General features: G+C 44.2%; 1 protein-coding gene across 16 annotated transcripts in view; it reads left to right on the top strand.

The window, feature by feature from the left end:
• The window catches only part of DIP2A (disco interacting protein 2 homolog A), a 248,545-nt gene that overhangs the window by 85,221 nt on the left and 136,084 nt on the right, over nt 1-27,240 (top strand). For all 16 annotated transcript variants that reach the window (XR_012154401.1, XR_012154402.1, XM_073306935.1 and 13 more), the window contains exon 2: nt 7,652-7,723. Coding sequence is in view for 14 of the 16 variants with exons in the window: in XM_073306935.1 (XP_073163036.1) it covers nt 7,652-7,723 (72 nt within the window). In the remaining 2 variants the exon portion in view is untranslated. The remainder of the gene's footprint in view (nt 1-7,651; nt 7,724-27,240) is intronic.

The raw sequence follows: 27,240 nt of genomic DNA, 5'->3' as shown, positions 1-27,240 counted from the left end.
CAATGAGCAAGTCACTTACTTTCTCTTCTTCTGTTTCCCCACATGGAAAATAGGAATAGTACCTTTCCTCCCAGGACAGTGGGAGCCTAAGTTCATTAACGTTACTATAGCTGAGTGCCATAGTGTAAGCTTCTTAGTTTTCTCCCATCTGGGTATAGCCACATGTTGTCTTTTGTGTTGTACTTAGACTGCAGGCTCTTTTGGGCATCGACTTCCATTTTGTTAAGAGTTTGTACAGTGTCTAGCATAATGGGGTCCTGGTTCATGACTGCGGCTCCTAGGCACTACAGCAAAAGTAGTAAATAATTAGACATACATTTGAATACTAGTTTGACACAATACTGGGTTAATGGATAATTATTTCACTCTTCATATTGCCTTTCTGACACAGTAATCAAGTTAGAGTCATAAGGTTTAAATATTGCATATTTTGGTAGTACTTAGTCCTTGAGTAAGACACAACTATGAGTATGGTATTTCAAGGTATATAAAATAAGCTTTTCAGGGGGTCTTCATTGTGGTACTGCATCTAGGTATTTTTATCAGTACTACATAAGACACAAAATATACATTTAGGTCAGACACAGTCTTAAAGCATGCCATTATTGATCTGCTCAACCCTTGCTAATGTGCTCATTCAACTTCTCCTGTTTCTTTTTGTGGGAAGTACAGTGCATCCCCGACCAGGTGATTTTTTCCCTACATGCACGTCTTTTCCTTTATAAACTAGCAGAGAAAAAGCTAACATTCATGATTGACCACAATGGCATCATATCAAAGCATTATCTGCTTTAATTATACTGTGTTTATTACCAAATTAAAGCCTCTCTGTGAAGACTCTATGAAGGTTTTGTATGAAACATATTTTTTAAAAATGCCTAATGTTTATTGTAAACTCGCAATAGCTGAAATGGCTTAAAAATGCATCTTGATTTATCCATCTTTTTAAATTTGTTTTAAATAGTTCAAATATATTGCAAGGACTTGGTTTTATTCTGTAGCTCATATCTGCAGTAAATGAAAAAGCCAGAGTCTTGTAATAGCCTGATGAAAACCGTTCTTAGTTACTCTCTCTCACTCTAATGTAGCACTAGATGAGTTTGTTTGGGTTTAAGTCACAGACAGAAAACTTGCATCTCAAATATGACCAATTTTTCAAATAATTAAATTGTAGCAGCAGTAGCTAGAATTAGACTGGTGCACCTGCGTATTTATTTAGAGTGGGTGTCAGTCAATCAGCTTGCACACTCTCCATAGAGAGTGCTAATAGGATTGACCAGGATCTGTAGGACGAGCTTTTCCTTTTCTCTGTGGAATAAGCTAGGGATTTACTGAATCACTAGAACAATAATTCATTAATTGGCCTAACTGAGCCTGGATGCTTGCCATGTTGCTTTTGTGATCTAGATACTTAACCTGGCTTGCACTTGCGGGGTGCAGACTCTTGCTGTAGAGGCAAACGATTAAGATATTTCAGAATCTAAGAATTTATTGAAGTGCAGAAAATCTCTGGACTCTTAATAGAAATACCCAGTTTTTGGGTGAGGAGTAGTGCATGTACACAGCACTGTACTACAATAGATAGAGAATGGGACTGAGGGTCAGGAGCCCTGTTTTCTGTTCCTTGCCGTGTCTCACACTGTAGGTCACAGTGGGCCTGTATGTTCCTCAGCTTCCTGATCTGTAAAATGGTGGTGATACCCACATTAATAGAGTGCTTTGCGGATCTGTGGTATTTAAATCTCTGTTCAGGATGGGATTTTCCAAAGTGCTCTGTGTTGGTTTAGATTTTCTCTCAAGCTAATGGTGAAACTCTCATTGATTCAAGTCAGAGCAGAGTTAGGCCAACTTCAAGTGTATTTGAAAATCCAATCCTTGCTTTGTAAAGGACACGATCATTGCTATGAAGAGGCACTGCAATTACTAGATAACTAATACTGTTGTGTAATTGAACACAGTACTTTTTTTCCATTTTAATTTTCTGGGTATTAAGTGATATGAAATTGCTTATCTGTAGGACTGTCAGTTGTACTTCTAAATTGTCATACTGTAGTCAAATTTAGTCTCGCGTCTAGTACCTGTTTTTTAAGAGATGTAAGGGCTTGTGTACACAGCAGAACAGCATGTGCTACAGGATGTAGTTTCTAAAGCAGAGTAATGCGTAGTGCACTAGTTGGTCTATGGAGACCCTGCTAGTGAGCACTAACAGTTCTCTAGTGTGCTTTCATGTACTTCTAGTGCACACCAGCAGGTTCTATGTGGACGAGTTAGTTCGGAACTTATTAGTGTGCTTTAGAAATCACACCCTTTTAGTGTGCTTTGCCACACTGTGTAGACCAGTCCTGTTACTATCCAGTAGCTGCTTGTTTGGGCTGAGCCTTTCACATGCACTTGATGAATTTGTGCATGAAAATGTGGATATGTGTGTGCTTTCTTAATATGCAGACCACTCTCAGAATTTGTCACTATTTCCCCATAATATTTTCTTGATAGTGCTATGCTAAATTTGTTCTCATACAGAGGTGAAAGTAAACTGGTACGCCCCAGTACGGTGTACCGGTACGAGCCGGTGCACCGTACTGGGACCGGCTTTCCCAGATGTCAATTTAAAGCCATGGGGTGGTGGCGGCGGGGCTGCAGCGGGGATTTAAAGGGCCCTGGAGCTCCAGCCCCCCTACTGCCCTGGGGCCCTTTAAATCCCCGTCTGAGCCCTGCTGATGAAGCCCTAGGATAGTGGCGGTGGGGATTTAAAGGGTCCCAGAGCTCCAGCCAGCGCTACCGCTCTGGCCCTTTAAATCCCCGCCTGAGCCCTGTTGCCCGAGCCTTGGGGTAGGGTGGGGGGGCTGTGGCAGGGATTTAAAGGGCCCCGGAGCTCCAGCCGCCACTACTGCCCCTGGCCTTTAAATCCCCGCCGGAGCCCTGCTCCCGAAGCCTTGGGGTAGCGGTGGTGGGGCTCCAGAGTGGATTTAAAGGACCGGGGAGATAGTGGCGGCTGGAGCCCAGGGCCCTTTAAATCGCTGACTGAGCCCAGCCGCCGCTACCCCAGGGCTCAGGCAGCAGGGCTCAGGCGGGGATTTAAAGGGCTCGGGGCTCGGGCAGCCGCTACCACAGCGGAGCCCCAGGCCCTTTAAAGCTCTGCCAGAGCCCTGGGGTAGTGGTGGCAGCCGGGAGCCCCCAGGGCTCCTCAGTGATTTAAAGGGCCCGGGGCTCCGCTGCGGTAGCGGCAGCTGGAGCCCTGGGCCCTTTAAATCACCCCTGAGCCCCGGGGTTCCCAGCTGCCTCTGCAGCTGGTAGCTCGGGGTGATTTAAAGGGCCCTGGGCTCCCAGCTGCCACTACTGTAGCTGGAGCCCTGGCCCTTGAAATCAAGATTAAAAGGGCCTGGGGATTTAAGGCCCCGCCTCTCCTGGTTAAGGCCACGCCCCCTGCTCAGGACTCCGGCATACCGGTAAGTCCTCTAACTTACTTTTACCCCTGTTCTTGTACAATTTTGAAAGGTAATTGATGCTCTCAGTATACTTAATTAACAGAATTCTAGAAATAATATTATGTGCCCAAAAATGCCTGTTGGAAGTCAAACCAGTTGGTGTGCTTAATGATCCTTTTCCAGGTGACATCAACATGTACCCTGTGCTACACAAATCCCTTGTTATCTTCTTAAGTGTGACACAAGTAGGGATGGAGGATTGAAGTTGAGGTTTCTTGTCTCCTTCATGTAGTTATTTTATTTTTATTGGCATTTTAAAATGGATACAAAGTTAATTTTTCAAGTTTTAAGAGTCAATATTCAAATCAAAATTTATTTTTAGTTAGCAAATAGTTGTGACTTCAGGCAGTGGGATGGTATTTGAAAGCGATTTCAATAAGGTTTCACAAACTTTCACATGCGTTGAGGGTGTCTGCTCACCACTCTTCAGAGTTACTCAGAGCTAAGGGCCCATCTGTTTCTTGTGCAGCTCCCATTGCTACATTTTTCAGAGACATAAACCATTTAAAATCAGTTAAACTGACAGTGACTAAATTACCTTGTGATAAATCATAACGCGTTCCACAGGTAGGTTAGAGGGTAATACAGCATTTTAGAATTTACCTTTGTGTACTTGTGTGTTAAATTTTTCTGATAAGTTTAGATCAAGAAAACTCCAGTCCTTTTCTTTTTCAGACTAGATTAATTCATCTCACTCTAACCATTTTGGCACATTTTAAAATATGTATATATTCTGAGTGGCAGACTGACAGCTCAAACCATCCAAGCCAATTTCTAACTTTACACAGAGATGTTCCCAGCTGGTTCCCTGGGACTGAGGAACATCAGGCGGCTTTTGTCTTGTCTAATAACTGGGGAGAAAGTGAGGCTAAATGACAGCAGCTGTGACCCTGCAACACCAGATGTGCCTCTGGGACTGAACTCAGGGCCCTTTTCTTTAGGAAGGGGATGGGAATTACAAAGGAACCAACGTGAACTGGGTTAATCCCACTGTGGCACTCTGTATGTGGTGGGGGTGGGGTGCAATTGTAGAGTAGGGAATCCACCCCTGAGCTTTTGAGAAAGGAACAAAGAAATCTCTGCTGTGCAGTGTCTGACTTTCACTTGGGGCCCTGAAGATCTATAGAGAAGCTTTTGACTTTAGACTTTTCCTAACCTGGTTGAAGAAAGCGCTCTAATTCATAATTTCTTTTTATTCAGTAGGATTATTGAGTTTGTATTTTATGTCAAAAGAGAGTTTATACAATATTCTGACTCTAAATAAGGCTTTTCCCCTTAACAATATGCTCGGGTCGGCTTCTGCTGTGAAGACCTTGTCTGTTGGCTGATACTTGATAAGGTAATTGTCTTGCAAAGAAAGTTGACATAAGGATTATTTGGTCTGTGGTACAGAGCTATGAAAATGTTGATCTCCCCCAATTTAAGGTATGATAGATTTATCTTGAATTACGTGTAGCACTCAGTGATTTTTATGGTGTTTGCTGGGAGGAGGAGATTGCTTCTGTCCTGTTCAATAGTTTTTATTTTTAAGACAAAATATGTTTTCCCTGATGGTAGCCTTGTAAAAAACTGAAAGCATTGTATCCTGTTGGTTTGGTAAGCTCCCTTTCCTTTTGTATAAATGATTTCTGTAATAAATGTGCCTTTGTCGTTTTGCTCAGGTTTCCCTGGTACATGGTTCACCAGATGTATTTTTGAAATTCTTGTTTTGTGAATATTTATCATTTTGATTTTCCTACCATACTTCTCAGTTTATATTTCAGGGAAAATACAATCCAAAATATTGTTTCTCCTGTGTAGAAAGTGTACTTTAAACAATATTTATAGTTCTTTACTAAAAATTTGAAGTTATGATGTCCATGTATGTTCAATATTTAGTTTCAACAGTTCTCAGTAATTTTCATATTTTTAGGATTTATTTAGAACAGTACCTGCCGGCTACTGTAACCGGTTTGTGTGCTAGTGTGTCATGTACGCATCTTTATAGGTCTGTTTTCCTTGTAACTGGTGATGGTGTTGGAGTAATTTCACTTGTATATCATCAGTGAATATTGATGCAGGTAGGACCTGGGGAGTTGAGGAATGCCTGTGTTTAAAACATATGTTATGTTGGTACAGTTGAGAACACTGAAAAGGTTATCCTCCAGTATTCTGAGAGAAATGGACAAGTTTTAAGGACCAGGTTTTATTCTTTTTAATATCTGACAGGCATGTGTTTATATTCATACACATTCAGAGCCGTGTTGTATACATCAGTAGAGTGACTGCATACTTAGTGCCCATCCAATGGGCATTGTAGGTGCCACTTTTCTGGATGAATGCTACACATCAGTTATCAGCAAAGTTGGTTATTGCTGAAACTTTTTAAATTCTCTCTCTGTTTTCCAGGCTTTAATTTTTTGGTTCCCTCTGACAACGGGATGGAGACAGAAAATACCTCAACTTTTAGAAAGCAGTTGGTTCTGTTTGGTGTAACCTAATCCATGTCTAGGACTCTACCAAATTCATGGTCCATTTTGGTAAATTTCATGGACATAGGATTTTAAAAATCTTAAATTTCATGTTTTCAGATATTTAAATGTGAAATTTGATGATGATGTAACTGGGGGGGGTCCCAACCCAAAAGGGGCTCGATGTGGTTATAGGGTGATCACAGTCTTGCCACCCCTGCTTCTGGGGTGCTGCTGGTGGTGACACTGCCTTCAGAGCTGGGTGACTGGAGAGCAGGAGCCCAGCTCTGAAGGCAGCACAGAAGTAAGGATGGTAATACCGCAAAACCCTCTTCCCCATCCCCCAATGATAGCCAGATTTCACAAGGCAGACCCAATTTCATGCTCCATGATACATTTTTCATGCCCATGAATTTGATAGGGCCATATCCAAGTTCATGTACCTTTTTCTTTTTTTGGAAGAGTGTAAGCTTTTTGGTAGGACCTGGGCTTTCTTTGTGCTTACATAGTATCTCTCATACTGTGGTTACTAGTAGAAACAAATAATAATGTGTCTGAAATGTATTTCATGGCAAAAGTTATGAGAAAATGCTTTTGACATTCTGTCCCAGCTTCAGTTCATACTTTTTGTTGTAGCTGCATATTTCTCTAGTATAGTACCATGAGGTTTGCTTTGTTAGTACTAGTGTGGAACTGCAGAGTTCTCCCCCCTCATCCCCAATATGTAGTGGAAAAATATGAAAGGGGAGATAGTCCACTGTCAAGAAGCAGGGACTGTTCTGAAGAGAAATTTTGGTTTAAAAATTATTGTTCCACATTGGCTCATGCTCAGGACAGGCACTAAGAGCAGATTTAAGCTATTTGATAGAAGTAATTTATGATAACTTTGCTGAAAGCTTTATATGAAGCTTTTTCCTTCTGTTTTTCAGAAGTTGTGCAAATCTTAGTCCCCCAAAGTTCTCTTAACAGTCCACAAATATTTCTAGAGAAATAGAATCGTTCTACATTTCTCTTGTAGGCTGGGATGCATTATGCAAAAGGAAATGTCATGGTTCGCAGAGAGACAATGTATGGAAATATGGCTGAAAACGCAATGATTTGTGTGTCAACTATCCAGTTTATAGCAGAATCAAGATTAGTGCTGAAAACTGATGTAATTTGATGCAGTATTGAAAGAGTAAACATTAGAAAAAAACAGAGAAGGTAGTAAGATCTTAAACACTTAGGAAAAAGTACTGCACATCCATTTTGCTGAAGCTTCTTCTGTTAAGCCTTGATGCAATAAACATTTCTGGCATCACAGAATGGTCTGATTTAAAGCACATTGTCTCTTCTGGTTTCCTTTAACGCTACAGATCTTTTGTGCTGCTGTAGAACTGTCGTGCTCTGGTAGACAACAAATACCCTCTGCAAAATTAACCCTAGCACAGGTACTAATCAAACACACACGCACTCATTATGGGTCTAACTTTAATCTATAGAAGCTTCAAAGTCTTGTAACAGCTTTTTATTCTTTTTTGGTTTCATGCTGTTGTGTCCAGGTATTACAGCACATATGGTATATAAGGCCATGCATTGTTCCTATATCCTGCCCAATGGCTAGACACAAGTGTAATTCCTTTATTTAAAAAAAAATCCTAAGAAGATGACATTCTGATAAAGGATAGGTGTATTAAAACACACTGAGAAGACTTACTCTTTTCTTTGTTGCTTTAGGAGACATCACTCAAAAAGGATATGAAAAGAAAAGGGCAAAGCTACTTGCACGTTATATACCACTAATTCAAGGTAAGAGATTTAAACTATCTGAAAGTATCAGGGAAGCCTTTTGTACTAAATGATTGTAAAAAGTGATCTGTATATCCACTAAATCCTTAATGAGCAGAAGGACCATTGCCCTGAGTTAGTGACATTACTAACTTTACAGAAAACTCAGGGTTTCTTTGTAGTAAATAGAATTTCAGCCCCCATTGGAATATCTGAGTGGTAGGCATCAGACCTGAATGTTAGCAAGAAGGTTCAAAAATTAAACCTCCATATTCTAGCTAGCTATCTACAGCAAACAAAGTATAAGTATGCAGAGTTCTACAATGAAATATTATCAGTTGTGACTGGGAGAACTGCATGGTGCCTTGCCTGCCTGGACCGGGAGAACTGCATGGTGACTTGCCTGCCTGGTGTGAAGGTTGCGGATATCTCAAGACATCTAGATAGACTTATGTGTAGTGCTGGGGAGGAGCCGGTGGTCGTGGTACATGTAGGTACCAGTGACACAGGGAAGGATAGGACAGAGGTCCTAGAGGCCAAATTTAGGCTGCTAGGTAAGAGATTGAAGTCCAGGACCTCCATGGTCGCATTTTCTGAAATGCTTACAGTTCCACGCACAGGGCCAGTTAGGTGGAACTGCAGGGTCTCAATGCATGGATGAGACGATGGTGTAGGGAGGAGGGGTTTAGATGTATTAGGAACTGGGGATACTTTGGGGAAAGGGGGAGCCTATACAGGAAGGACGGGCTCCACCTAACCCAAAATGGAACCAGATTGCTGGTGCGTAAAATTAAAAAGTTGTTGAGCAGTTTTTAAACTAAGAGCTGGTGGAAAGCTGACAGGTACGGAGGAGCATGTGGTTTCTTGGGGAGGATCTATAAATGGAGATTCCCTATGTCCTAATAAGGAGGAGAGGATGGAAGATGATAAAATACAGGTAGAATCTGATGAGAAATTGTCAAAAGAAAAATAAATCCCATTCAATTACATCATGTAATGGCAAATAGCTATAAAGTGACAAGTTTTTAAAGTGCATAAATACCAGTGCTAGAAGTCTAAATAATAAGATGGTGAAGTAGAGTGCCCCGTATTAAATGAGGATATTGGTGGTATAGGCATCACAGGAACTTGATGGAATGAGGATAATCAATGGGTCACAGTAATACAAAATATATCGGAAGAACAGAACAGGTCATGCTGGTGGGGGAATGGCACTATATGTGAAAGAAGGCATAGAATCAAATGAAGTAAAAATCGTAAATGAACAAAACTGTATCATAGTCTCTCTGGATAATAATTCCATGCTTGAATAATTAGAATATAGCAGTAGGGATATATTACAGACCACCTGACCAGGATGGTGATAGTGACTGGGAAATTCTCAGGGACATTAGAGAACCTATTAAAATAAAAAACTCAATAATAATGGGGGATTTCAACTATCCCCCTATTGACTGGGTACATGTCATCTCAGGATGGAATGCAGAGATAAAATTTCTTGTCACCTTAAACGACTGCTTCTTGGAGCAGCTAGTCCTGAAGCCCACAAGAGGAGAGGCAATTCTTGATTTAGTCCTAAGTGGAGCACGGGATCAGGTCCAAGAGGTGAATATAGCTGGACAGCTTGGTAATAGTGACCATAATATAATTAAATTTAAACATCCCTGTGGTGGCTCAACACTGTAGCATTTAATTTCAGAAAGGGGAACTACACAAAAATGAGGAGGTTAGTTAAATAGAAATTAAAGGGTACAGCGCCAAAAGTGAAATCCCTGCAAGCCACATGGAAACTTTTTAAAGACACCATAATAGAGGCTCAACTTAAATGTATACCCCAAATTAAAAAACATAGAGAACCAAAAAAGAGCCACCCGGGCTAAACAACTAAGTAAAAGAAGCAGTGAGATGCAAAAAGGCATCCTTTAAAACATGGAAGTTAAATCCTAATGAGTCGAATAGAAAGGAGCATAAACTCTGGCATATGAAGTATAAAAATATAATTAGGAAAGCCAAAAAAGAATTTGAAGTACAGTTAGCCAAAGACTCAAAGTATCAGCAAAAAAATTAAGTACATCAGAAGCTGGAAGCCTGCTAAACAGCCAGTGGGCCACTGGATGATCGAGATGCTGAAGGAGCACGTAAGGATGATAAGGCCATTGTGGAGAAACTAAATTAACTCATTGTATCAGTCTTTACGGTTGAGGATGTGAAGGAGATACCCAAATCTGAGCCATTCTTTTTAGGTGACAGATCTGAGGAATTGTCCCAGATTGAGGTGTCATTAGACGAGGTTTTGGTACAAATTGATAAACTAAACAGTAATAAGTCACCAGGAGCAGATGGTATTCACCCAAGAGTTCTGAAGGAACTCAAATGTGAAATTGCAGGACTACTAACTGTCTTCTGTAACCTATCATTTAAATCTGCTTCTGTACCAAATGACTGGAGGATAGCTAACGTGACACCATTTTTTTAGAGGGGCTCCAGAGGTGACCCTGGCAATTAAAGGCTGGTAAGCCTGACTTCAGTACCAGGCAAACTGGTTGAAACTATAGTAAAGAACAAAATTGTAAGACACATAAATGAACATAATTTGTTGGGGAATAGTCAACGTGGTTTTTGTAAAGGGAAATCATACCTCGCCAATCTACTAGAATTCTTTGAGATGGTTAACTAGCATGTGCACAAGGGGGATCCACTGGATATAGTGTATTTAGAGTTTCAGAAAGCCTTTGACAAGGTCCCTCACCAAAGGTTATAAGTAAAGTAAGCAGTCATGGGATAAGAGGGAAGGTGCTCTCATGGATTGGTAACTGGTTAAAAGATAGGAAACAGAGGGTAGGAATAAACAGTCAGTTTTCAGAATGGAGAGAGGTAAATAGTGGTGTCCCCCAGAGGTGTGTACTGGGCCAAGAACTATTCAACATATTCATAAACGATCTGGAAAAAGGGGTGAACAGCGAGGTGGCAAAGTTTGCAGATGATACAAAACTGCTCAAGATAGTTAAGTCCCAAGCAGACTGCAAAGAGCTACAAAAGGGTCTCTCAGAACTGGGTGACTGGGCAACAAAATAGCAAATGGAATTCAATGTTGATAAATGCAAAGTGATGCACATTGGAAAACATCCCAACTATACATATAAAATGATGGGGTCTAAATTAGCTATTACCACTCGAGAGAGATCTTGGAATCATTGTGGATAGTTCCCTGAAAACATCCACTCAGTGTGCAGTGGCAGTCAAAAAAGCAACAGATGTTGGGAATCATTAAGAAAAGGATAGATAATAAGACAGAAAATATCATATTGCCTCTATATAAATCCATGGTACGCCCATATCTTGAATACTGTGTACAGATGTGGTCACCCCATCTCAAGAAAGATGTATTGGACTTGGAAAAGGTTCATAAAATGGCAACAAAAATTATTAGGGGTATGGAACGGCTTCTGTATGAGGAGAGATGACTAAGGGGGGATATGATAGAGGTCTATAAAATCATGACTGATGTGGAGAAAGTAAATAAGGAAGTGTTGTTTACTCCTTGTCATAACAGAAGAACTAAGGGCCACCAAATGAAATTAATAGGCAGCAGGTTTAAAACAAACACAAGGAAGTATTTCTTCACACAACGCAGTCAGCCTGTGGAACTTCTTGCCAGAGGATGTTGTGAAGGCCAAGACCATAACAGTGTTCAAAAAATAACTAATAAATTGATGGAGGATAGGTTCATCAATGGCTATTAGCCAGGATAGGCAGGGATGGTGCTCCTAGCCTCTGATTGCCAGAAGCTGGTAGTGGGCGATGGGATGGATCTCTTGATGATTACCTGTTCTGTTCATTCCCTCTGGGGCACCTGGGATTGGCCGCTGTCAGAAGACAGGATACGTAGCTAGATGGACCTGTGGTCTGACCCACTATTGCCGTTCTTATGTACGTCTTAACACTGTACATCAGCAGTTTGCATCCAGAGTGAGACGTGTACCTGAGAGATTTTTATATCAAGGTGTTTAATGTTTGTTCTTGAGAATTTTGTTCAGGAGCATTTAGCTTTTAGTTATATTGTTTTTGCCTTGATAAATAACTTAATCTAGGTATCCTCATGACTGCTTTAAAAGAGTAAGATAACGGGATAATTTTAATTAACAAAAAAAAAAAAAGCTACGAAGCTACCGTTCAAAAATGTAGTACAAAATTTTCCAGTTTTCTTGTAGTTGTATACCTTTCCTATTGTATTTTGCATTTTCTTTAGAGTCTTTTCTGACAAATAATTTAATTATTAAATTAATGGATACCATGTTTTGTCATTATCAAGCTACAGGGCTTTTTTAATATATACAGACTTCGTAATAAAGCTACTTGTAACTAACATTACATTTGCCACTCAGACAAACTACAGTGTCTGCTGATAACTGACACATACTACCACTTCTACAAATAATATTGGGGACTGCTTTGATACAGAAATCTGTTATCAAAAATTGTTTTTGAAGTTGTTATTCTAACATAAAAATTGATGGTATAGTCTTTGAGTTAAAAGCAATTTCATGAGTACTTGTGTTTACGCCCCATATATTTTAGATTTAATCTGACTCCTAGTACTATTAAAGCTACATTATATTTATGTCTGATGAGGTGCTCTTAGTTGAAGCTTCTGTTTTCAAAAGCCTTTATAACTACTTGAAAAGTTCAGTTTGGCCATTTGTTATGTTTATTTAAAATGCACAATATAATATTTTGAAACCTTTTTTGCTCTAATTCACACTTGTTTTAAAAACTTCATACTAGCCATACTAGTACTCAAAAAGTACGGTCTTCAATAAAATAAAACAAAATTTTGTTTTAGAAACAGTTACGTCCTTGAAAATCATGTATTTTGTGTGTGCCTTGTGATTTTTTTATTCTTTACCATGCTAAAGAGCTCCTAATGTCCCATTCTACACTTATATCTGGAACGCTGCATACTGACGTATTTTCATGTTCTCTGTGTGTATTTGAAAGGATACTAACTTGTGTAATAAATCAGATTCATAGGGAAAAAATTCAGTCCAGAAAACTGTTAAATGTTAAACTTTATGATTAAGAACTGAAATATACCAAAGTGAGGGCATTTTAATTTTCCGCAGCAGCTGTCAGTGGCCATGTACTGTATCTGCATCATAAGGCAAATTAACAGAATATATAGGGGTGCAAAATGTTACATAACTGAAAGCACATTAAAATTGCTGTGGAGAGCTTATTTTTGAATGTCCTCATTTTGGTGCTTTTAAAAGTGGTTATGTTTAAATCTGCAAGGCTGTTAAAGGACAAGTCTCAATCTTTCTTCAGAGGTTTACGTGCATCTCCCTCCACTTCCTAGTTGTAGGTTAGTATGTCTCCCAACTGGTTGTTACTGTTGTCCTTGACCAGGGGTTGATACAGACAGGCTACAGAATTGGTTATGGAGGAGGAGGTACTGAAGTAGAGGCCTCTTCCTGGAATGGTTGAATAAAGAAGCAGCACTACTGGGTCCCAGGATGAGCAGAAAGAATAAGGCTGCAGCCTGGCATGGACAGCAGTGTGTGTCTGTCTTTGTGTCTGTTTGTCCCAGAAAGATGTGTTCTACCTCCTCCAGAAGTTGTAGGTTGGAATCAGGAATTCTAGGTGATCTTGTCTAACTTGCGTTATTCCATAGGGAGGCAGTGGGATGCTACGCGGTAAACCTATTCGTGCAGATGTGGGAGGCACTGCGTGCATGTATCAAGCCCAGGCATGGTGTGTGCCCTAGGGGTATTCATTCAGGGGTGTAGGGCATTCTGCTCTTCTTGCCTAAACCGGACCTTTCTGCCTGCACTACCGCTTATACCCATGCTATCTAGACATGCCATGTCTGTACTCTACATCCCACCATCCGTGTCGACGTGCCGTCATTGAGCTTCCTCCTCCTTCGAGTACTTGCTAATGTCAGTTCAGTTCTCAGTGTGTGCGCGCCCATGTGCACAGTTGCTGGAGATTTTTGCCTTAGCGGTATCTGTAGGGCCGGCTCTGGTGCCCTCTGGAGTGCCGCGCTCATGTGGCAGTATATCAGGCGCTGCCAGCCCTGCTCCCCTCAGTTCCTTCTTACTGCCCATGACGGTTGGTTGGAGCGCCTGGTCTTGCTTAGCAAGAGCATTAATGGTTTTTCACTGTTTAGATCATTTTCCTTTGTTATTCAGTCGAGTAATTAGTTAGCTGTTAAGTGTTGTAGTAGTACTTTACTAGTTAGTCCCAGTTGGGACTTTGCCCTGGAGTCGGGCATGCCCTGCTCCCCAGGCTTCCAGCCATGTTCTGAGTGCAGCCGGCCAGTGCCCATCAGTGACCTGCACCGGAGTTGTTTGAAGTGCCTGGGGGAGTCCCACAGAAAAGACACATGGTGGATCTGCAAAACGCTCGTCCCCGAACTCAGAAAGAGCAGGGAGTTCGATTAAGGGCCCTCCATATGGAGGCTGCTCAGCACCCGGCATCAGAGCCCTTGCACCCGGACTCCACGCCCAGTACTTGGGCATCAACATGCAGCACACTGCTGGCACCAGAATCCGTCCAGCACCGTTCCCCCTCACTGGTACCGAAGAAGCAGTCTGTCAATTGGTCCGCAGGCACCGCAGAAGGGAACTTCGGGCAGAGGGCCTGAGTTAGGTCTCATGCCTGCTATGGAGGCTCTTGGGGGTACTGCTATGGTTGGACTCCCTAGCCCAGCCAGGGACCCACCTCCAACTCCGAGCGGTAGGGAGTCCTGGCCCATCGCAGGGCCATCAGCACCCGAGGTGGGCCTGGCGGCCAAAGAACAGTTAAGCTGACTGGCACCACAGATACCTGGCTGCATGGCAGATCCCACCAAGACACCAGTTCAAAGAGCCAAGCCGGTTATGGGACTGCCCCTAAAGGCAGTGGAACATCCATGGACTGCAGGTGTCATTCCCCTTCCCCATGGCCAAGGACCCTGATACCACAACCTTGGTTTCTGCCACCACAGTCACTACCTAGAAGACATGGAACTCGTAGCCGATCCCCCATACTCTCTGTACCCAAACTCTCTGTACCGATGGTTCTCCTGCCAGAGATCACCAAGGTGCTGATTACCATTTCCTCATAGATCTCTCAGGCGTCAGTCCCCCCCACATGAAACTGTTCCTGGTTGCAGCACCATAGAATCATAGAATATCAGGGTTGGAAGGGACCCCAGAAGGTCATCTAGTCCAACCCCCTGCTCAAAGCAGGACCAATTCCCAGTTAAATCATCCCAGCCAGGGCTTTGTCAAGCCTGACCTTAAAAACCTCTAAGGAAGGAGATTCTACCACCTCCCTAGGTAACGCATTCCAGTGTTTCACCACCCTCTTAGTGAAAAAGTTTTTCCTAATATCCAATCTAAACCTCCCCCACTGCAACTTGAGACCATTACTCCTCGTTCTGTCATCTGCTACCATTGAGAACAGTCTAGAGCCATCCTCTTTGGAACCCCCTTTCAGGTAGTTGAAAGCAGCTATCAAATCCCCCCTCATTCTTCTCTTCTGCAGGCTAAACAATCCCAGCTCCCTCAGCCTCTCCTCATAACTCATGTGTTCCAGTCCCTTAATCATTTTTGTTGCCCTTCGCTGGACTCTCTCCAATTTATCCACATCCTTCTTGAAGTGTGGGGCCCAAAACTGGACACAGTACTCCAGAGGAGGCCTCACCAATGTTGAATAGAGGGGAACGATCACGTCCCTCGATCTGCTCGCTATGCGCCTACTTATACATCCCAAAATGCCATTGGCCTTCTTGGCAACAAGGGCACACTGCTGACTCATATCCAGCTTCTCGTCCACTGTCACCCCTAGGTCCTTTTCCGCAGAACTGCTGCCTAGCCATTCGGTCCCTAGTCTGTAGCTGTGCATTGGGTTCTTCCGTCCTAAGTGCAGGACCCTGCACTTACCCTTATTGAACCTCATCAGATTTCTTTTGGCCCAATCCTCCAATTTGTCTAGGTCTTTCTGTATCCTGTCCCTCCCCTCCAGCGTATCTACCACTCCTCCCAGTTTAGTATCATCCGCAAATTTGCTGAGAGTGCAATCCACACCATCCTCCAGATCATTTATGAAGATATTGAACAAAACTGGTCCCAGGACCGACCCTTGGGGCACTCCACTTGATACCGGCTGCCAACTAGATATGGAGCCATTGATCACTACCCGTTGAGCCCGACAATCTAGCCAGCTTTCTACCCACCTTGTAGTGCATTCATCCAGCCCATACTTCCTTAACTTGCTGACAAGAATACTGTGGGAGACAGTGTCAAAAGCTTTGCTAAAGTCAAGAAACAATACATCCACTGCTTTCCCTTCATCCACAGAACCAGTAATCTCATCATAAAAGGCGATTAGATTAGTCAGGCATGACCTTCCCTTGGTGAATCCATGCTGGCTGTTCCTGATCACTTTCCTCTCATGCAAGTGCTTCAGGATTGATTCTTTGAGGACCTGCTCCATGATTTTTCCAGGGACTGAAGTGAGGCTGACTGGCCTGTAGTTCCCAGGATCCTCCTTCTTCCCTTTTTTAAAGATTGGGATTTTTTAAAAGATTTCCATCTCTTGCCTTCCTTGTATGAGTCACAGACGAGAGTTAGTTGACAGATTCAGGCTTCCACAGCCCCACCCTGGTCACCAGAAGGGCAGTGGTCCAGGTCGGAGGGACAGTTCAGCCCTTCCCCCATAGAGGGCAAATCACCTCCTAGCCAGGAACCCACCAAAGCACCTATGCCACCGGCATGGGGTCCAGGGCAATGGCCCCCGCAGAGGCAGTACTGGAACCCGTGGTGGGTGCCTATTATTCTGGCACTGTACTCCCACCACTTTTCCCAGGCTGCATCAGACAACCTACCCTCAGTGCAGCCGGCACCAGTGTTGGAGCAAGGGGCCGAATCTGAAGCGGCAACTTCGCATGCGGCTCCGGTGGCTGCAGAGCAGGCCCCGGTGCAGCAAGGGGATGCTCCCCACGCTCCAGCGGTGCAGTTGTCCTCGTCATCCGCGGATGAGGCAGTGGCGGGGCCCTCACGAACCAGTAGTCCCCCTGATGACTTCAGGGAGCACCAAGCCCTACTTAAAAGGATGGCGGCCAAGTCAAGGAGCTAGCTGAGGAGCCCAATGACCTCGTCAGTGGCATTTCCTGTTCACCCAGGGGTCCTCAAGATTGCCAGATCGGTGTGGCAGACCCCATCTTCCTTTCCACCCACATCCAAGAAGGCAGAAAAGTACTATGTCCCCGCACAGGGGTTTGAATATCTATATACGCATTCTCCCACGGGGTCCCTGGTCATGTCCGCTGTCAACGAAAGGGCTAGGCAGGGCCAGGCGAGTGGCACCCCTGAAAAGAAAGATGGCAAGAGGCTGGACTTATTTGGCAGAAAGATTTATTCAACAGCAAGCCTCCAATTTAGGGTTTCTAACCATCAGGCCCTACTTGGCAGATACAATTTCAACCAGTGGGACTCCAGGAGCAAGTTCAAAGAGAGCCTCCCACAGAATCGGGTGCAGGAGTTTGCCACTCTGGTGGAAGAGGGGACGGCGGTAGCCAGAAGTGTCCTCCAAATGGCCTTGGATGCCATGGACTCAGCGCTCAGGGACTCTGCACTAGCCATGAGGCATAGCTCCTGGCTACAGACCTCCGGGCTGTCCCAGGAGATGTAATCCATCCTCCAGGACATCCCTTTCGAGGGAACCACGCTATTCTCGGAGCTAACTGATTCAAGGCTCCATAGCCTTAAAGACTCCCGGGCCAGCCTCCGCTCCTTAGGCCTGCATACTACTCAGCAGGCTAGAAAGCCATTCCCCCCTACTCCTCCACCTCCTCAGTCGTCGAGGTCTTGGGGTGCCCCTCCATCCGGCTCCTACAAATAGAACAAAGGCGGGTTTTAAGCGATACCCCCAGTTGTCATCTCATCCACCTGCCCAGCCTGGTCCTTCCAGGGACAAAGGCAGCCAAAAGCAGTCATTTTGAGGATGCGCTCGAAGATGACACTCGAGTCAGTGCGCTGGATCTGCTCCGTCTTCCTCAATCGCCTCCTCCCTTTCCGGTCGGCCTGGTCCCCTATCACCACTGGGTGCTCGACACAGTCTCATCGGGCTATACCCTGCAGTTTATAGCCAACCAACCTTTCAACCTCCCTTCCCTGTCCCTCTTCAGGGACCCTTCTCACGAGCAGCTTCTTGTTCAGTAGGTTGAAAACCTCCTGGGCCAGTGGAAGATGTTCCACAAGACATGGAAAGAAGAGGATTTTACTCCCGCTACTTCCTAAATCCAAAGGCAAAAGGGGGCCTCAGACCTATCCTAAACCTGCACCCCCTCAACAAGTCTGTCAAAAAGTTGAAGTTTCGTATGGTCTCTCTGGCCGCCATCATCCCATCCCTGGACCTGGGAGACTGGTATGCTGCCCTCGATTTAAAGGACGTGTACTTCCATATTTCCATATTCCTGGGGCACTGGCATTTCCTCCGTTTCACGTTGGGTCTGCACCATTTCCAGTTCACAGTGATGCCCTTTGGTCTCTTGTCGGCTCCAAGAATGTTCACAAAGTGTATAGCGCCAGTGGCCGCTTACCTGCAACATCGGGGAGTCCAAATCTACCCGTACTTCGACAATTGGTTGATAAGGAGCCGGTTCTCAGATCAGGTGCGGAGGCATCTCATTCTGTTCTGTTCCATCTGTTGTGGTCTTGGCCTAATAATAAATGACAGTCAACCTTCACCCCAGTGCAATGCATAGAATTTATTGGGGCGGGACTCGGCCGTACTTGTCAGGTCTAGCAAGTCCTGTTGGGAAGTGGAAAGCCCTCCACCAGGGTGATCCACCTGGCTAAATGGAAGAGATTCACCTGCTGGATGGCGGATAAGGGACGTCCATCCCAAGTGAGCCCCGTTCCAGCTCATTCTAGACGGCCTTCTGAATCTCAAGCTCCAAGAATTGTTGCTCTCATCAATCAAGGTCCATCTAGCAGCCATCTCAGCCTTCCACCCACCGTTCGAGGGCAGGTCAGTTTTCTCTCAGGATATCACGGCCAGATTCCTTAAGGGCCTGGAGCGCCTCTGCCCACACATCAGGGACCCCGTCCCTCTGTGGGACTTGAATCTGGTGCAGTTGCGGCTCACAGGTCCCCCCTTTGAGCCTCTGGCTTCCTGCTCTGTCCTCCTTTCCTGGAAGATCGCGTTCCTGGTTGCGGTGATGTCAGCCTGCCGGGTATCTGAGATTCGAGTGCTCACCTCAGAGCCGCCTTACATTGTCTTCTACAAGGACAAAGTCTAGCTAAGACCGCACCTGGCCTTCCTTCCCAAGATAGTCTCTCAGTTTAATTCGAGCCAAGACATTTACTTACCAGTCTTCTTTCCAAAGCCGCATAAGTCAGAGAAGGAGCACAGGCTACATGCTCTGGACATCAGGAAGGCTCTGGCCTTTTACATTGACAGGATCAAACCGTTCCATAAGTAGAAACAATTATTCATCACTGTGGCTGACAGAATGAAAGGTCACCCTGTATCCACGCAAAGAATTACTACTTGGATCACTGCCTACATTCGCTTCTTCTATGGTCAAGTGAACGTGCCACCCCGGCGATCATCACTGCCCACTCTACCACGGTGCAAGCCTCTTCAGTGGCCTTTCTGGCCCAAGTGCCTATCCAGGACATCTGTAGGGTGGCCAACTGGTCGTAGGTCCATACCTTTACTTCCAGCTATGCTCATACCTAACAGGCCCGGGGTGATGCTGGCTTTGGTAGAGCAGTACAGCAAACTGCCAAGCGGTGAACTCTGAGCCCACCTCCATAGATACTGCTTGTGAGTCACCTAGAATGGAATCGACATGAACAAGCACTCGAAGAAAAAACGGTTACCTACCTTTTTGTAACTGTTCTTCGAGATGTGCTGTTCAAGGCCATTCCATTACCCGCCATCCTGCCCCTCTGTCAGAGTTGCTGACCAGCAGGCGTAAGGCTGGCAACACCTGATATACCGCCACATGAGCGCAGCACTCCAGGGGGTGCCACAGCCAGCCCGACAGATGCCTCTAACGCAGGGGTCTCACCCTCAGTTTGCCTTAGGGCCAGACCATAATCTTCTCATCCTCCCAGTGGGCCAGTGATGTCACTGAAGTTGGTGTTCAGAAAATGTTTATATTGTATTGTTTATTTTGAATTTCTTAGAAATAATAAAACTGTCATACAACTTTATGCAATTCTTCGCCTGCCAGAGAGTTTTTAGTGTTTGCCAGACACCTGGCAATGCTTCAGTTCTGTCAGTTTGCTGATGTTTTGCCTCAGAGACTGAGCAGTTGAAACCTGCAGGATTGCAGCGAGGTGGGCATCAGATAGTTGTGTTCGGGATTTTGACTTGTTTATATCCATTATGGTAAAAAGTGACTCTGCCTCCATGGCTGACTCTGCCCGGTGACTAGTGATGGTATCTCTGTCCCTCTCCCCCAGCCAATGGGAGCTGCGGGGGGGGGGGGGGCGGCAGCAGCATGCGTCTCTCCTCCTTGGGCCGCAGTGGGGAGGTTCTCGGGCCGCAGATGGCCCATGGGCCAGGACTTTGAGACCCCTGCTCTAAGGCAAAAATCTTCAACTGTGCACGTGGGACTAGTTTTTACAAACCTTTGAGTAGCTCTCTTATCAGTCTTGTACTTGGAGTTATGTAACTGTAATGTGTTCTGGACCCACCCACCTTCCGCTTGGAGTTAGTGGTAGTTTTCTTTTGATTTATTATTTGTTTCAAAAGGCACAGAATAGCTGTTACTGGGTTTTTGCATGCTCTAAAAGTAAGATTTCCCTTTGTATGTTGTTACTATATGATTGCCGAGGCAGCTCCAAACTTGGGAGTTAGGGAAAGTTGAGAAAAATGATATTCAGAGAGACCTGTTACAGTTCTGTATACCTTTTAGAAACCAATAGCCACAGGTAACTTTTTCTTTATGGCACTCTTTGTCTGTGAAACACAATGCATGGATGCTAACTATCGGACTCTGAACCATTCAGCAAAATATGAGATCTTTTCCCACCTGTTACCTCTTTCTTGGCTTTTTAAAAATGCTCAACATTTATGTAACCTTTTGCAAACACTTCTTAATCCTTCCATTATGAAGGTATCCCTGGTTTCCTGTACATGGAGTAACTGAAGTATAAAGGATAAGGGACTTCCCCGAGGACACGCAGCAGGACTTAAGTTGATGTGATTAGACCACATTCTGGCCCATTCAGAGTATATCATATGTTATACTCAGACTTCCTTTGTCATGGGCTCTTACCTACTTACCAATGTAAAATTTTCATATAGACCCTTTACACATCACCTTTGAATCCAGCGTACTGGATCTTTCCAAGCTTGAGAATAATGGGGTGTAAACTGGAGTAGCACACACATTTGGGAGTAAAATGAGGAATGTAGTGGGACAAGCCACTAACTTAGAATGTACATTAAGGAAGACAAACCTTGTTTTAATTTATATGCTGAAAAGACTGAAAAAGCATAGGATACACTAGGTAGGTGTTAGCCTACTTCAATTTGCACACTTTTATGTCTTCTTGTTAGTTGCTGCTGTTGCTCCTGAGTAAGTCTCTCTCTGTTGAGGGTTGCCTGCATGCCCCAGGCTGGGGGTGTAATGCCTGCTCGTGAGAGTGCAAAGGGGCCATTTCGCCACGCAGTGCTATCAGTTGTGTCGCCTACTGCGAGAGTGGGGAGGAGGGGAACCTGGGCCCGCCCTACTCCACTGGGTTCCGACCCAGGGCCTTTTGAAACAAGGTACCCTGACACACAGTTCAGATCCCAGTACCCCAAGTGGGTTCCCGGGGTCGCTTCGTGCCCTTGTCCCAGTCACTCTGGCGGCATCTCTAGAGTTGGATGTGGGCTGTCTCTCATGTCCTTTCTGTTTCATCTCTGGCAGTTCCTCTGCTCGTAACAGCAAGCCCTTCCCTCTCGGCTCTCAACGTTGGCTGGTGTTAGGGGGTAGCAAGCAGGGCAATTGCCTGGGGCCTCAACCATTTTCTTTGGGTCTCTCCACCTTCTCTCCCCCAACATGCTATAAAAAGTCCACAGCCCACCTGCGTCACAATAACTGATTTTATGTAGCAAGTATTTCCCATATACTACACATGTCCTTGGTTTTGATTTGTATCTTTCATGATAGGAAATTAACTATTATACATGTAAAACAGTTAAATATTCTTTATTGATAAATGCTTTGTTGACTTTCAAAATATACTCCACATACTAATTCTGGTTGAAGCGCGTGCTCATGTAATGGATGCAGTACTTCTGCTGTTAGCTTCTGTTGAAATGTGTGGTCGTGTCCCCTCGGTGGCCCTGTCAATTTGGTTTCAGAGCAACCTACCAGTTCCTAACAGCTCAACTCCCATGTCAAGCTCCCTCTAATTCCATTGCTGTCCTCCCCCTTGGCAGGCGTATGCATTTTAAAAGTTTACATGTTTTGTCTATAAAGTGCTTTCAGTAGTTTTTAGCCATTTTTGACCAAACCCCAGTGACTGCAGATTGGTCAAATTCAATAACACTTGGCACCTTAATAAACTAAACATTCTTAAACAATATTTGTTAAGAGATTTAATCCTAAACCATTAGCTGGATTTCTTTCCAAACTAGGGCATTTCAACCTTTTATAAAATTGCTTAGTGTTCTGCACGGCTGAGGTTATGGGGCAAGTGATGCTGCTTTTCCACAATTTCAGCCCTTGCACATTGGCAGAAGCACTCTATGTAGGAGTCCAGTCTGTTGTTTTGACCTTCAGGAGGAGTCCACCCAGAATCCTTCTTTTTGTAGTGTTGGTAGGAAGGTCTCTGTGGGTTAGTCTGCTGTTCAGAGATGTGTTGGAAATATTTCTTGAGTCGGAGACATCGAAAATAGGATTCTAGGTCACCACAGAACTGTATCATGTTCGTGGGGGTGGAGGGGCAGAAGGAGAGGCAAGTAGAATAGGAGCATTAGGGGGCGAGAGCTGAGGAAGCGTTGTTCTAAGTCAGCCATAAAAATGTTGGCATACTGTGGGGCCATGTGGGTACTGATAGCAGTGCCGCTGATTTGAAGGTATACATTGATGCTGCTTGCCCCATAACCTCAGCCGTGCTGAACACAATGCCATCCACAGCCTCAGAAACAACTCTGACATCATAATCAAAAAGGCTGACAAAGGAGGTGCTGTCATCATCATTAATAGGTCGGAATATGAACAAGAGGCTGCTCGGCAGCTCTCCAACACCACTTTCTACAAGCCATTACCCTCTGATTCCACTGCGGGTTACCAAAAGAAACTACAGCATTTGCTCAAGAAACTCCGTGAAAAAGCACAAGAACAAATCCACACAGACACACCCCTGGAACCCTGACCAGGGGTATTCTATCTGCTACCCAAGATCCATAAACCTGGAAATCCTGGACGCCCCATCATCTCAGGCATTGGCACCCTGACAGCAGGATTGTCTGGCTATGTAGACTCCCTTCTCAGGCCCTACGCTACCAGCACTCCCAGCTATCTTCGAGACACCACTGACTTCCTGAGGAAACTACAATCTATTGGTGATCTTCCAGAGAACACCATCTTAGCCACTCTGGATGTAGAAGCTCTCTACACCAACATTCCACACAAAGATGGACTACAAGCCGTCAGGAACAGTATCTCCAATAATGTCACGGCAAACCTGGTGGCTGAACTTTGTGACTTTGTCCTCACCCATACCTACTTCACATTTGGGGACAATGTATATCTTCAAATCAGCGGCACTGCTATGGGTACCCTCATGGCCCCACAGTATGCCAACATTTTTATGGCTGACTTAGAACACTTCCTCAGCTCTCGTCCCCTAACGCTCCTACTCTACTTGAGCTACATTGATGACACCTTCATTATCTGCACCCATGGAAAAGAAGCCCTTGAGGAATTCCACCATGATTTCAACAATTTCCATCCCACCATCAACTTCAGCCTGGACCAGTCCACACAAGAGATCCACTTCCTGGACACTACAGTGCTAATAAGCAATGGTCACATAAACACCACCCTATACCGGAAACCTGCTGACCCCTATACTTACCTACATGCCTCCAGCTTTCATCCAGACCACACCACATGATCCATTGTCTACAGCCAAGCTCTACGATACAACCGTATTTGCTCCAACCCCTCAGACAGAGACAAACACCTACAAGATCTCTATCAAGCGTTCTTACAACTACAATACCCACCTGCTGAAGTGAAGAAACAGATTGACAGAGCCAGAAGAGTACCCAAAGTCACCTGCTACAGGACAGACCCAACAAAGATAATAACAGAACGCCACTAACCATCACCTTCACCCCCCAACTAAAACCTTTCCAACGAATCATCAAGGATCTACAACCTATCCTGAAGGATGACCCATCACTCTCACAGATCTTGGGAGACAGGCCAGTCCTTGCTTACAGACAGCCCCCCCCCGCAACCTGAAGCAAATACTCACCAGCAACCACACAACAGAACCACTAACCCAGGAACCTATCCTTGCAACAAAGCCTGTTGCCAACTGTGCCCACATATCTTTTCAGGGGACGCCATCATAGGGCCTAAGCACATCAGCCACACTATCAGAGACTCCTTCACTTGCACATCTACCAATGTGATATGTGCCAGCAATGCCCCTGTGCCATGTACATTGGCCAAACCGGACAGTCTCTACATAAAAGTATGAAGGGACACAAATCAGATGTCAAGAATTATAACATTCAAAAACCAGTTGGAGAACACTTCAATCTCTTTGGTCACTCGATTACAGACCTAAAAGTGGCAATTCTTCAACAAAAAAAACTTCAAAACCAGACTCAACGAGAGACTGGTGAATTGGAATTAATTTCCAAACTGGACACCATTAAATTAGGATGATGTATCATTACGCTATCACACTCCCCCCCTCCCCCCCACTGTTCCTCACATGTTCTTGTCAACTGCTGGAAATGGCCCGCCTTGATTATCACTACAAAAAGTTTTTTTCTCTCCTGCTGGTAATAGTTCACCTTACCTGATCACTCTTGTTACGGTGTGTATGGTAACACCCATTGTTTCACGTTCTCTGTGTATATAAAATTTCCCCACTGTATTTTCCACTGCATATATCCGATGAAGTGAGCTGTAGCTCACGAAAGCTTATGCTCAAATAAATTGGTTAGTCTCGAACGTGCCACAAGTACTCCTTTTCTTTTTGCGGCTACAGACTAACACGCCTGCTACTCTGAAACCTGTCCATAGGTGCACTGTATCTTTAATTTTTCATTCTCCTCCTGCTGCATTTTCCTCTGTCGTTTCATTTGTAAAAGGAGCCAGAATCAAGACAATAGGAAGAGACTCTGGATATCCCTGCCACAACCTCAACAATGTCCTCCTGTTCTTATTTTAAAAGATGTTGAACTTCATTAAACCATTGAGGTATGAAAGCCAGATAATACCAGCTACTTGTGTTTGGCTTGGGCGGGTGGGGAGGAATTTAGAAAAGACTTCCAGGAAACATTGGAGCTACTCAAAAAAGATTTCTCAGTTTTTGCAACTTTGAATGAGAGTCAGATGGATTTTTAATGGAGTCTTTTAAAAGCCAATTCATTTTAGACATGCAAAATAGGGTTTTATAAGCCAAGAGTGTTTGTTTAGGTACTTAAAACCTTGCATAATTACACAAATATACTTCATTTCTCTGAAATATTTTGCTCAACACACCTTGTGTTGCTCTAATTATACTGTACCCAGATTACATTCCCTACTTGTACGTTCAGAGGCAGCCAAGTTCAATTGGAAACCACTTATTTCCTTTTAGTGATTTTGACAAAACTGTTCATAGTTAAATGATTCTAATTAGATTCTCTGCCTATAGCAATCATTTACAATTGATTTACAATCCTTTCCTTTGGGAAAAGGGCCCGTTTTCCTTCAGAATGACTGTAAAGGTTTCTGGGGACCCAAGCATAGTGGTGGCATTGTTACCACCTGACCTCCCCTGCTGTAACCAGGTTTTATCAGACCAGGCATTCTTTTCTCCCTTCATATTTAATGTTGTTCCTCTTATCTTAACTGGAATGTAGCTGAGGCCTGGCCTGTTATGAGTAATTAACACATGGAGGGAGGCCTCACTTCTTGGGGGATATAATTAGGCAGGTAAACAGATCATTAGGCTGAAAACAGAACATTTGTGCCAAATAAAATAAGTAGGCTACTAGGACAGAATGTGTGAGCCAGCTAAAATAAGAGAGGAAGATTCACTAGCAATGGACAAGATAATTTAGGAAAGTAGAGATGAGATAAAGGAGCATGGACAGTGCAGGGATAGAGCATGCTGCTCCGGGATTGGTTCCTGCAGAGTAACCAAGGCAATCCAAAAGTGTGATGCAATGTAGTGTGTAAATGTATGTAAAGGAAGAGGTTTATTGTGTAACTTTGGACACCCTATTCCCCCACCACCACCACCCCTCTCACCACCCGGGTTGAGTCTGATCAACTCAGCCCAGCTTTGCTGCATGCTAAATAAAGGAAGCTGAATAATGAAATCTGGAGTCAACAGTGACTGTTTGGGATCCCAGAAAACTGGATGAAGTGTTCTCCCAAAACTGGACAAGATGTTCTGGATGAGCTGAATGGAAAAGGTCTCTGAGGGAGTCCCAACAGGAAGTAACTAAGGGGGCGCCATTTTAGACTTGGTTCTGACTTAGACAGAGGAATTGGTTGCGCATCTGAAAGTTGAAGGCTGTTTTGGGTGAAAGTGATCATGAAAGGCTAGAGTTCATGATTCGAAGGAAAATAAAGAAGTGAGAGCAGCAGAATAAGGGTGATTGACTATTAAAAAGCTTACTTTAAGAAATTCAGATTTCTCATAGGTGTAAGGTCCCATAAAAAGAAAATCTAAGGGGAAAGGGACTTTAGGGAAGCTGGCAGTTTCTCAAAGAAACAGTATTAAAGGCACAACAACAAACTCCCAATGTGAAGAAAAGATAGGAAAAGTAGTAAGAGGCCAACATGGCTGTGTAGACATATCCTGTGGCTCCACCAGGAGCTCTTCAATGACCTGAAAATCAAACAGTGGTCCTACAAAAAGAGGAAACATGGCTGAATTGTAAAGGAGTACAAAAGAAAAGCAGAAGCATGTAGGGACAAGATCAGAAAGGCTAAGGTACAAAATGAGTTGCACCTAGCAAGGGACATGAAAAGCAACAAGAAGAGGTTCTATAAATCCATTAGACACAAGAAAAAGATGAAGGAAAGTGTAGGCTCTCTATTTAGTGAGGAAGGAGAGCTAATTATCAAGGCTGCTATTTTGGTATGGAAATTTATCATAAATTTCATTGGGAGGAGGGATGGGTCGATAAATCATGGAAAGGCCAGGGAGTGCTGTAAGATGAGGTCCAAGATTGGGGGAGATATCAGAGGGCAAGAACATCCCGCAGCAGTACTTTCTGTCCCACTGAGCTGGACTTTGCTTTCCATTCTGGGCATTGCTACCTGGTGCATGTGGTCACAGTGCCACTCAGATGGAGATGGA

The sequence above is a fragment of the Lepidochelys kempii genome, chromosome 11 (genome assembly GCF_965140265.1).
Source record: "Lepidochelys kempii isolate rLepKem1 chromosome 11, rLepKem1.hap2, whole genome shotgun sequence".
NCBI classification, from domain to species: Eukaryota; Metazoa; Chordata; order Testudines; family Cheloniidae; genus Lepidochelys; species Lepidochelys kempii.
Note: the sequence above shows the minus strand (reverse complement) of the source record. Positions and strands in the feature narration are given on the sequence as shown.